This window comes from Aquarana catesbeiana, linkage group LG03 (assembly GCF_042186555.1).
Source record: "Aquarana catesbeiana isolate 2022-GZ linkage group LG03, ASM4218655v1, whole genome shotgun sequence".
In the NCBI taxonomy this organism is placed as follows: Eukaryota; Metazoa; Chordata; class Amphibia; order Anura; family Ranidae; genus Aquarana; species Aquarana catesbeiana.
Window position 1 is genome coordinate 310,856,666 of NC_133326.1, and position 12,952 is coordinate 310,869,617.

At 44.2% G+C, this 12,952-nt stretch overlaps 1 protein-coding gene across 3 annotated transcripts in view; it reads left to right on the forward strand.

The window, feature by feature from the left end:
* Nucleotides 1–788: 788 nt before the first annotated feature.
* The window catches only part of CDK17 (cyclin dependent kinase 17), a 131,950-nt gene continuing 119,786 nt past the window's right edge, over nt 789–12,952 (forward strand). For all 3 annotated transcript variants that reach the window (XM_073620269.1, XM_073620270.1, XM_073620271.1), the window contains exon 1: nt 789–939. In XM_073620269.1, the coding sequence (XP_073476370.1) occupies nt 822–939 (118 nt within the window). In that variant the 5' untranslated portion in view covers nt 789–821. The remainder of the gene's footprint in view (nt 940–12,952) is intronic.

Sequence of the window (12,952 nt, forward strand, 5' to 3'; positions counted from 1 at the left end):
TGCCCCCTCCCCCCCGAAAGCTGCCAAATGTCGCACCGGGGGGGTGGGGGGGGTAAAACGACCGGAAGTTCCACTTTTGGGTGGAACTCAGTTTTAAAGTATACAGACATTTTTTTATTTTTTTGGTAGTTTCGGATACAGTGGAGAGGTATTGGAACGCTTATCATTCTTTATTGCTGTCCGTCCCCAGTAGGGTGATTCACCCTTGTTATTTGCCCTGTTTACCATTATCTTTGAGGCTGGGTTCACACTACTGCGAATTGGATGCAGGTTTTGCTGTCCGGGACTCTCCCTCCTGATTGGCTGAGACACAGCAGCGGCACCATTGGTTCCCGCGGCTGTCAACCAAAGTCAGTTGGCCAATCAGGAGAGAGAGGGGCAGCTCCATGTCTGAATGGACACATGGAGCTGCAGCTTTGCTTGAGTGACCCCATAGCAAACTGCTTGCTGTGGGGGCACTCAACAGGAGGGAGGGGCCAGGAGCACCAAAGAGGAACCCAAGAAGAGGAGGATCCAGGCTGCTCTGTGCAAAGCCACTGCACAGAGCAAGTAAGTATGACATGTTTATTATTTGTTTTTTAAACAAGACTTTACAATCACTTTAATACAGAGAGTGCATTAAGTAAAAAAAAAAAAAAAACTTTAGTTAATCAGAGGAAATGCACTCATATTCTATGAATCATTAAGACCCAATGCTTGGCTACAGTTCTCAAAAATTAACATGAATGCATAAACTGCTGCAGACGGCTGTGCTAACTGTACCCCACATCTTTTTTTTTATCTTTCAGGCTTCCCTATTCTGTGCTCCTTTTACGTGAAACATGAAAAAGTTTAAGAGAAGGCTGTCTCTCACTCTGCGAGGCAGTCAGACCATAGACGAGTCTCTATCTGAACTGGCAGAGCAAATGACCATTGAAGAAAACAGTAGTAAGGACAACGGTAAGCAGCATGCATGCACGGAAGATACTCTTTGTATGTTGTGGATGGCCTGTTTGTCTAATATCTCACCTTCAGACTAACTTGCTTGCCCACATCCTGCTACCGTTTCCCCACAATGTGCTATTTTCAGCATTTACTTCTATAAAAAGGGAGAGTGTATTCTGAAATGCAGCTCTGCTTGGCTGTGTTTCTGTTTTAGGTGAAAATTTCACAGCCAGGGCAGCTGAATACAATGTAATATTTTATATATTGGATAATCAGGGCAGTAAAGTGTTGAATGAGAAAATCCTATTATTTTCCTTGTCTTTTTCAGAGATTCATATAGTTGAAACGGTACCCCCAAACATAGAGTCTTCAGTCTTTAGGAAAAAATAAAACAAACAGCAGCAGCTACAAAAATTGTATTGGGGAGAGGGGAGGCAAGCTTCTTATTAAAGGAAAAGTCTAGCCAAAGCTGGTTTAGCTGGGCTTCTCCTATGGATCACAGCAGTGCAACTCATTTTGCTGATGCATCTTCATGGCAGCACACACTGGGGGGGTTGTGACTCCGCCTCCACAACCTGACAGGATTGGTCTAGCTATAAAAGTTAAAGAAAGATGCCCCCCACTATTCTTTTTTTATCCTCACCTGACGAGATTGGATGGACATCGCAAGCCTCTTACTGCAACGCCCCAGCAGATTCAAGCCTCTCCTGTTTGAAAGTCCCTCCTGTACAGTCTCTAAAGGAGCTTCTATGGAGGGAACTCTGTTCTGGTGGTCTCAGGGGCATCTGCAACAGAAACATTTCCCACTGAAGTAAGCTTTACAAAAGCTTTAATATTGCAGTGGTCTCCTCTTTATTCTCGGTCCCTGTTGCACTAAAGTTATGCTATTTTTCTTTATCTCCTGGGACCTGTAGTCCCCCAAGCATTCGGTCCGGACTGTCATAACCGCCGCGTCTCCTCTCCCTCTGCATTGCGCACGCGCGGGGGGAAGAGATTCAGCCATTCAGAGCCCTTTGCCAGATTCCAAGATGGCGCCGGTGCGATCGCGGAGCCTCTGTGCATGGGCGAAACCGTCATTTCCACCGCAGTGGCGTTTTTAAAAACGCCTGAATGCCTGTCAGTGATCCCAGGTCACTGCATTACATACAAATGTTGTATGTATCGCCCTCTACTTCCAGGTAAGTGTACTAGCCCTTCATCCCTCTCTGTATACTAGGGATTTTTTGCTGCCTTTTCTATTTTTTCTTAACCCTTGTATATCCTTCCAGGGTCCCTATTTTTCCTACCTGACCTCTATCTGTACTGCTCATGGAGACCACTGCCCACGCAGACCACCCTCATCCATTAAGCTAAGAGGCTGTCTGCCTTAAGTGGTAAGTATTGAAGAGAGAAAAAAGAGAGCACAACTACTAACATGGCACTTTCTGGAAGCCCTTCCAGGTCAAGGTCAAGACGTAAAGACCAGTCAAACCATGCCTCAAGCAGAAGATCCCGCAGAAGCCGATCACACTCCACATCTCATCATAGGCACTCACGCCATAGTCATTCACGCCATGGTCATTCACGCCATGGTCATTCACGCCATGGTCATTCACGCTATGGTCATTCACGCCATGGTCACTCACACCACAGCCGCTTGCGACATAGCCGATCACGTCATAAAAGATCACCTTCACCACATCACGAGCTAAGCCAACACACCCACCCTGCAGCAAATGCCTGCTGGGGCTGTGGCGCCCCGGCTTTACCAGATAAATTAGCATGCCGCACATGCTTCAATGAGGCCACAAGAGAAAAGGAATCGGATGCCAGAGAGGTGACCGAGTTGATCCGAGTATCCGTGCAGGAATCCATAATGGAGTCAGCAATGCCTGTTCCAGCCAGACCAGCTCCGAGCACTTCATCTGCGGCTCCTCCTTGCTCAGCAGAACCAGAATCCCCTTCCGAGAGCGAGGATCCAGAAGTGCCAGCTTTTTTTTGCTTCGCTCTGGTTGAACCCTTTGCGAAGTCAGTCAAGGAGGCCATAGGTTGGGTGGAATCTGAGGAAGCACCTTAGAAGACCCGAAAATATTTTCCAAATTTAAAAGGGGATCCAGAGACCTTCCCCTTCATTGAGGAACTAGAAGACTTAATTAAGGACGAATAGGAAAGATCCGACAAGAGGCCCAGCCTTAATAATAGGCTAACAAAGATGTATCCCTTGAAAGAGCTTAGGGTTAACCCCTTAATTAATGCTCCTATTGTCGATGCTTCCCTAATACGCTTGGCAAGACATGTCAATCTACCCATCGAGGATGCAGTCTCCTTCCGGGACATTTTAGATCGAAAAATTGATCTAGAACTAAAAAAAGCATACTCCACGGTTGGAGGCGCCTGTAGACCGGCAGTCACCACGGCAGCAGTTTGTAGAGCCATCTCAGGTTGGGCTTCTAATATCGAAAGATCTCTTCAGAAAGGAGCAGACCAAGAGAAAATAATTACCTCTCTGTAAGAACTCAAGTTGGCAGGCGATTTAGTCACAGAAGCCTCAGTGGATATTATCAGATGCTCGGCCCGGGCTATATTAGCCTCGGTGATGGCAAGAAGAGCCTTGTGGCTAAAGCCTTGGATAGCCGACACTGCATCAAAAACAAATTGGTGCAAAATTCCCTATGACGGCTCTAATCTCTTCGGCTCCAAATTGGATGCAGCCATTTCCAAGGTTACGGGGGGCAAGTCGGGCTTCATTCCCTCTGACAGGAGACCCAAGACATCAAGAGTTCCTGCCTACAAACACAACCTTCCCAAAACATACAGGGAAGCCAAGACCTATAAACCAGGTAAAGAATTTAAATGAAACTTTAGGAACACAGTCATCTTTCTTGAAAATGCGAAAAACCAAGACCACCCCGTCTGGCGAACAGCAGAAGTCTTTGAGGATACGCCCGCCCATCCTCCAAAGGTGGGAGCCAGACTCAAGAGATTTGCACAAATATGGATGAAAAACATCAAAGACCCTTGGTCCATTTCCACAATCAAGTTCGGTCACAAGTGGAGGTTCTTAAACAGAATTCCCAGAAACCACTTTTACCCAACCAGACTCCCGTCTTCTCCAGTCAAGAGAAAGATCCTACTAAAATATATAACCGAGTTAAAACAAAAGGAGGCTATCCTGGAGGTTCCGTTATGTCAAAGGGGCAGAAGATTCTACTCCCCCTATTTCTTGTAAAATAGAAAACAGGGGATTTACAGACCAGTACTGGACTTAGACTCAACAAGAACCTAAAATTAGAGTCCTTCAAGATGGAAACCCTCCAGTCCATACTATTAGCAGTGAATCTAAAAGATTGGATGCTGTCCATAGATTTGTCAGACGCCTATCTACACATCCCAGTACATCCTGCCTTTCAAAAATTTCTCTGCTTTTCAATCAAGCACTATCACTTCCAGTGCCTACCATTCGGCATTTTGTTGGCTCCCAGGACCTTCACCAAAGTTCTTCTACCCATCATTGCATATCTCAGAGAGAGAGGTCTAAGAATACACCATTATCTGGACTACATACTACTTCTAGCAGAAAGTCGCCAGGTCTTGATCCAGCACCGGGAGATCTTACCGACAACCCTGCAAGATTTCGGTTGGCTAGTCAACTGACAGAAGAGCAAACTGCAGCCTACACAGAATATGGTATTCCTGGGGACGGAATTGGAAACCATTCTGAACAGAGTACAGCTTCCTCAAGAAAAGGTTATGCTTCTAATTCAAAAGATACAGAGGCTAATCTACACATTTACCAGCCAGAGTTTGTATGAGCGTCCTGGGGTCCATGTCTGCAACTCTGCCCATGATCCAGTGGTCCCAGTGGCACATGAGAGTGTTGCAGAATTCCTTTCCGAAGCAGTGGAATGGAGAATCAATGCTTCAGACAATATGTGAAACAATCGAGGTACAAGCCTATAGTCCCTCCACAGCCGGAAGTTGTTAGTTCAGATGCCAGTCAGAAGGGATGGGGAGCCCATTACCAAAATCTAGCAGCCCAAGGGCAGTGGCAGTTTCAAGCTCACGGTATAGTATCGAATATACTGGAACTCGGAGCAACCTTTCAGGCGCTTCTGGTCTTTGCTCCATACCTGACGGGAAGAGCGTTCTGGTTCAAATGGACAACAGAGTTGCAGTTGCATATATTTAGAGGCAAGGAGGTATGAGGAGTCACACGCTAATGGAAGAAGTTCGCCCTATCTTGGATTGGGCACAAGTACATCTGGTAGATCTGAGGGCAGTGTATGTCCCGGCAGCACAGAACATGCTGGCCGACTATCTAAGCAGGGAACTTCTCTCGAACAACGAGTGGTCGTTGAGCCAGCAGGCCTTTTCTCTCCTTTCAGAAACTTGGGGAATACTGGAGATCGACTTGGCGGCTACTTCTGTGAACACCAAATGTCGGAGATTTCTGTCGAGAGTAACCTTCCCATCGGCTGAGGGAATAGACTGCCTGATCCACCTGTGGAATTTCAAGCTGGGATACATTTTTCTACCAATTCCCTTAAACGCAAGATTCCTATCCAGGCTTCGGAGATCATCGGCCACGGTGATAGCAGTAATTCTATTTTGGCCGAGGAGGCCTTGGTTCACAACTCTACTACAGCTCTACCTGCAACAACCACTGCCTCTCCCGGTAACATCAGACCTCCTATCCCAGGGGTCAATTCCTGCATCCAGCACCGGAGAAGTTACACTTGACTGCATGGAAATTGAGAGGACGCAGCTGCTAGAGCAGGGATGCTCACAAGAAGTAATTTTGACTCTTCTACAGGCCATAAAAAACACCACCAACAAAACATACACACAAGTTTGGAGTAGGTTTTGTTCGCTGGCCCAACAAAGGAACTGGAACCCAATACCACCGGAACCGCCGCAAGTTCCTTTGATTGGGTATTAATAAAGGACTAAGTTCAAGTACCCTTAAAGTTCACGTTTCAGCCCTGTTGGCTAAAACGGGCATTAGATGGGCATTACACCCCCTGGTAATCCAGTTCATAAAAGCCTGGCTAAAAATCAGACCTCCAAAAAAAACAACATTCCATGGGATCTCTCAATAGTAATTGACACACTGTCAAACCCTCCCTTTTTCCCGGCTGAGTCAATCTCTCTCTGGAATCTGACTTTGACATTAACCTTCCTTATCGCCATTACTTCTGCGAGAAGAGTTTCTGAACTAAAAGCATTATTGATAACGGAACCATATCTAATCCTCTATCCCGATAGATTGGTACTGAGACCCTCGGACCATTTCATCCCCAAAGTATCATCCTCTTTTCATTACAATCAGGATATCATCCTTCCATCCTTCACTAACAACCAAGGGGAACCCCATGCATTGGATGTGAAAACTGGCATTACCAACTATCTGGAGGCTACAGCTTCCGTGAGAAAGTCGGATACTCTCCTCATAATTCCACATGGGCCTAGGAAAGGTCATCCAGCAACTTCTCGAATGATTGCATCCTGGCTGGTTAACTCTATCAAGAAGGCATACTCCATTCGTCAACTGGCTATTCCAGAGGGCATCAGGGCACACTCAACCAGGGCAGTGGCGACTTCATGAGCAGCATACTGCAGAGTTTCACCAGAGACAATCTGTAAAGCAGCAACCTGATCATCTAAATATACATTCATTTCTCACTATAAGATAGACTCTGCTAAGCTAACAACAGCAGACTTTGGCAGATCCATTATTAGAGCCAATTCTACAGCTCCTTAAGAAATAAAACTTGAATTTTTTTGCACCCACCCGACTGGCGAGTTATTTCCCAGTGCGTGCTGCCATGAAGGCGTCAGGAAAATGGAAAATTGTATACTCACCTTTCCGTAATTTTCCTTTCCTGACGTATCTTCATGGCAGCACACAGAAACCCACTCTGTTCCTATATGATATATACAGAGAATATTGGGGGGCATCTCTCCAACTTTTATAGCTAGACCAAGCCTGTCAGGTTGTGGAAGCGGAGTCACAACCCAGTGTGTGCTGCCATGAAGATGTGTCAGGAAAGGAAATTTACGGAAAGGTGAGTATACAATTTTCCATTTTCGTCCGCTCTCGGTTGACGTCACAGATTTCAGTCAAGGCACCGTGTCATCACGTCAAAGTCTGGATCCGATTGGTGCCTGGACTGACACCCGTGTCAGCCTCTCGGCGAGCTGCTGAGTGCCTAAGATGGCCCACTCCGCCCCCTCCACAGCTCCAATGAGTGCGGAGGGAGATGAGCAGAGAACTGTGACTGGCAGTCTACAGCACTCTGCTCACGTAGCTCTGACCATGCTGCAACCATCGGACCCATGCTGCATCCACCTAGGTATGAATGGGGGAAAAAAAATTTCGTACTTCTCTTTTAAGCTGGATGCACACTATACAATTCTCTTTAGATTTTTTTCTTTAGATTTACCAAAACCATATAATATGAGGTCAAACCTAAACACTTTCAATTTGTATGCAATCAGGAAGGCCCTTGCACTACATAGTTGAAGGTAACTCTAAAGCAGGGATCTGCAATTAGCGGACCTACAGCTGTTGCAAAACTACAAGTCCCATCATGCCTTTGCCTCTGGGTGTCATGCTTGTGGCTGTCAGAGTCTTGCTATGCCTCATGGGATTTGTAGTTCTGCAACAGCTGGAGGTCCGCTAATTGCATATCCCTGCTCTAAAGGAAATCTAACTACAAATGTATAGTATATATCCAGCTTTAGATTGCCTGGGTCAGGGGTTTCCAAACCTTCCAAACAAAGGGCCAATTTACAGGCCTTCAGACTTTGCGGGCAGCGTCGGACTGTGGCCGGTGTGAGTAGAAAATGCCCTGGGGGTAAACAAGGCACCTCATCGGTATCAGTGGGAAGAATACTGCCCCATTGGGGGTATTGGGTAAAGAATAGTGCCCCATCATTGGCATCAGTGGGAGGAATAGTGCCATGTTGCGGATGTCAGTGGGAGGAGTAGTGCCCCACTGTTGGTGTCAGTGGAGGGAATACTTCTTTTTAGCGGTGGCAGAAATAGTGCTTCAAGGGCCAGATAAACGCAAGCAAAGGGACGCATCGTGCCCCCAGGCCACAGTTTGGAGACCACTTGCCTAGGTGATCCCAATGGAAGTGGGTACTTGCGAGTACTAGTTACCTGTTCACTAAAAACAAAACAAAAAAAAACGTTAAATGTGGGAGAATCAGGAGATAAAGTGGAATTTCTGCTTTAAATGGTAACTCCAAAAAATAGCAAATAAAGATTTTTATAGCATATACAATTGTTACACAGGTCATATTGTAAGTGAATCTTATTAAAAAATAACTTCTCATTCTCAATCTGCAGTGCTGTAATTTTCTGTAAAATGCAATGCAATATGGCTACCAGGAGGCGTTCTGTACACAAGTTTTATATAGAAGTTAATTTCCTGCTTGTGTGATTGGCTCACTGATTTTCCCAGAAGTCTGCATTAAGATTCAAGATAGAATTTGGCCATCCCTGCAACAAAAATGTTATTTTTGGTGAGATACTCACAATAGGAAACCCTGCAGTTTCCTCATTAGAGCCCTGCAGGTGCAGCAGCTGATTCATAATTATAAAATCCCCCCCCATACACATTCACTTTGCCCATGGACACATACAAAGAGCTATTATTTCAGAATAACAAAAGGTAGGAATCTGCAGCAAAGTTTGTTAAAAATCCTTGCAATGTACATGGGGGAATGTTTTTTTTTTTTCTCAGCAAAAGAGGGGTTACTCTTTAAAAGAGAAGTATGGGAATTCTTTTTTAAGATTCATAGTTACCTAGGTGGATGCAGCATCGGTTCCCCACCAGCTCTAAGACTGGGAAACAAGTGATCAAACACTGCTAATTACTTGGTTCTCAGAGCTCTGTGAAATATCTTAAAAAGAAGTTGAAGCGAAAAATGACTGTACGTTTGAAGAAGAGCATGTTAGGACTGACAACATTGCTTAAACATGGTGTATAATATAATGCCCAAGTGTGTAAAGCTTGGGCTTCTCCAAAAGTAGAATGGCAAATTGCCAATTTATCTTCCTATTTCTGCAGAAATAGGCTTAGCTCTGATGGAAACTTGTAGTCTGAGGCTACAAACTTGCATATACGCTTTTGACGAAAACAAGATCTTTTGTCAGTGTGATCTTGTTTTGTTCAGCCCAGTGACTGTATAATGTCTATATGTAGAACATAAAAGTAACTTTGCACCATAAAATTGCTTATGGCTAGGTTCATGCATTTTGTTACACGTTCTTTTTATGCATGTTGAGGCGTGTTTTACTTGCATGTGCTTTTTCATGTGCTACACTTCTTTTTTTTTTTTTTTTTTTTTTTTTTTTTTTTTTTTTTTACACTGTAGCCTATAAAAATCTGTTTACACTGTGACATCATCATTTGTTGATTTTTGAGGTCTACTTCCAGGATTCCTTGTGGTGTGTATTGGTACACAAAGAGCAAAGTTGCGGTGGGAGAGGTTGTAGAACAGGGGGATGCTTTGAATCTTTCTGATCAACATTTCTGCATCAAAGAATACCTCTACTGCAGCCAGGTTGCTCTCCTGTATGAGAGCACATGACAGGTATCCAGGGGGTGGAAAAAGCATCATACATGTACTGCACTTTAAGTGGAAGTTAGTCATTGTAAAAACTAAAATCCCTGCATCTATAGACACCACCAATCTAACACTAACATATCTAGCCCTGTAAAGAAAAAATGAGTATACATACCTTTTTTGAACCCGATTTGACCCGTTCTCCAGCGGCAGAAGCTCTGCAGAGGACATGACTGACAATGGCTGTGAAATGAATGGGAAGTGACGTCGCCCATAGACTTACTATGGGGCTTCCGTTGTTGTTTGTGTCCTCTGCACCCATCTCCACAGCGAAGCCACAGGTCGGAGCGGCTTCAAAAAAGGTATGTATACTAGATTTTTCTTTACAGGGCTAGAAAGGTTAGTGTTAGATCGGTGGGGTGTATAGATGCAGGGATTTTAGTTTTTGCATGTACTTCCACTTTAAAGGATAAGTTCACCTTTGGGAACATACAGTATTACATCTTCCACCATTTTTTAGGGTGGAACTTGTAACGTTTCTAATGCTGCAGCCACTTCCCCATTATACACCCCCCCGTGACAGCAGTACGGGGAACCTCTCTGTCACTGTTTGAAATCCTCGTGGCCGTGCAGCACTCTGCCCACGCGGCTGCGTCGTTCTTTCACACTGCACTGTGTGTGAATGAACTACAAACCCTGGTATCCTTTGTGGCTGTCTGCTTGTAGTTGTCAATGAACTACCATAACGCTGTGGTAGTTCATTGATTCTTCCTGTCCGTGTATCTGCTTGGCCATAAAGGGGTGTGTACGGGCACACAGATACACTGACAGATCTGCAGGAGACCTGCATGGCACCAGCGATCAGCAGTGCTTTACAGGCTCCAAAAAAATAAATGGCTAAATGCACTTTTTTTTTTACCTGCAAAAAGAATGTGCATTTTTTATTTTAAAGTGAACTTATTCTTTAATGAAAGATTTAATTTGTTACTTTTGCCTAAATAAAAAACAGATGCTGGCCAAGCAGAAGACGATTAGCCAAATACCATAAATCTGATTCCTTCTGACTCCCTCTTGACAGTGTTTGTGAGCCTTTGCCTGGCTCTGACTTCAAAGTCAACTTCAAAGCCAAAGCAATTTGCCCAGCTCATGCAAGTGGTTAAAGCTGAATGGGCAAGGCAAAAAAATGATCTCCCTAGCGCTGTCACCATATGCAAAGCATGTAGAGGAAGCAGTTTTTCAATTAGCTGTTTCCTATGAAGATATATTCTTCTGTGTATTCCCTGTGACCTCATCACAGGACTCAGTGGCAGCCAGGGGGAACATGGGCATAGTGATGCTGTGGGTGACAGGGGAACAGAGAATTCCCTTGTCATTCCAGTATCTTCTGTAAGTAAATCGGCTAATAAAGTAATTGTGCCAGAGATAGAGTGATTACACTCTTCTCCCTGTTGCTTGATAGTAAATTCTATAGGATTTACTTATTTTCATAATCAAGCAAGCTGAAACAAACTTAACTAAAGTTCACTGCTACCACTGAGATTTCTTCTGCTGTATGTTCTCAGTGCTCCTGGCAACACTGACCGTCAATCAAGGAACGAAACTTGGGTGAGCAGAGATTGGCACAGCAGGGCAGATCACAAGTTTGCTCCACTGTAGCCTCACACACTGCAGTCCAAAGCTCCTAGGATCTAAGCACAAGGTATGAATGGAGACATAGCAGAACAGGCTTCATTAAAACATTATACGCCTTTGTCAGTATTTGGAGCTTCTAAACAGGAGATGCAAGAGGCTGGTCGTAGATTACACTTCAGGGAAGCAGAGAGAGGCACGACACAAAGCAAACCTCACACACCGCTTCTAGGCAGGACACTTATCGGTGATTTGAGCCTCAGAGAGGCAGAGCAAAGTAGGGTGAACTTGGCATTATTTTTTATTAAATTTGTTGGTAGTTAGATTAACTGGGCAGGCGGTGAGGAGACCGGTCACCCAGAACATAGGCTGGAGTTACCGATCATAACAGGCATTGTATATGCATGTATATATAGCACTGTGCTAAAATACACTGTGCTAAGATACAATACATGCCCAAAGTGCTCACGGTGTACAAGATTAAAATATGAGTGAGAGAAATATCTGAAAACCGTGTTTGTAAAAATTGTCCATAGGCCCAAATCAGACAAAATATTCCACCAACACACTTCTCCACTTTGTAAGTGCTTGTGAGTAACAAATCCATGTGAGAGACCACCACCTGCACACTAGTGAATCTACGATCACCTTAATCACTGGCCGGTTATAACATTAAAGGTCAGGCACACGTAGTCCCCTTTAAGGCCAGAACAGGCTCTGTCAGAAATGATGGTTCACTCCACCAAATGATTTATCACAGATAAATTCAGAATATAACTCAAAAAGAAGAAAATGTAAAAATCTATAGTGCTCTCAAGTAACCCCCAGGGTAGCAGAGAGAACTGACTACTACTATTTTATGCCAGGAAAGCTATAACGCTCTGCTGGAAAAACCACCCCCTCCTCATTTCCTTCTGGAAACTAAGTGAATAATGCTATACCCTACTATAAAGATACATACAATCATAGAGGTTGTCCCAAGAAATACGTCAAAGTCTGGGCCATGTAGCTAGCGGAGCCTTCTGCGGTGCTAGGTAGATAAATCCCTGCACATATTGCCTAACGATCAATGCTTTTTGCTTAGTGGGTGCATAGGGCCTTTTTACGCTCCTGAAACTGTTAGTCAGAATGGTCTGTGATACAACGCTGTCTCCAATTTTTGTGTTGTATGTTGTACAGTCCTTAATGCTGCCCTATACTATGTCTGGTGCCCTAGCCTTCAGATTCTATGTGCCCCTGTATGGGCTAAGTGCCTGAGACTGGAATGTTGTGTTCTGTGTAAGTGCATTTGTTTTGTACTGTATTGATAAAATTCAATGAAAAGAGTTAAAAAAAACAATCTATAGTGCTCTTCATTGTGTACCCATAAAACTTTTATTAAAATGCACGCACAATGTTAAAATCAAGCCACACTATACATAAGTCATTTACAAGAGCAGGGACAGCTCTCACCACTTCAGTGTTAATGGACTGGTGGCTGCTGCTCTCCCTCTCTCGTCTGTAAAGCAAAACTGGCAGGTCTTGGCACTCCACCCTACGCGTTACGTCAGACTTCTTCATTGAAAGAAGTTAATGGATACAGTTGAATGTATAGATATGTTCTAGAAAGAGTGAAGGGAAGTTTGGCACCTGTGTGATTAATATAGTGTGTGTTATCCTTCCTGTGCTTACCTGGAAACATATCACGTACATTGGTGTTAATTTACTAAGGTAATGGAAAATGTTCACTTTGTAAAGTATATATTTGGATTAGGTAATATAGTCAAGCTCTGTTTACTTCAATCATCCAATCATTTGCAAGCAGAAATCTAATTTTTAAATTCCTTTGCAGATGTTTGGGTAT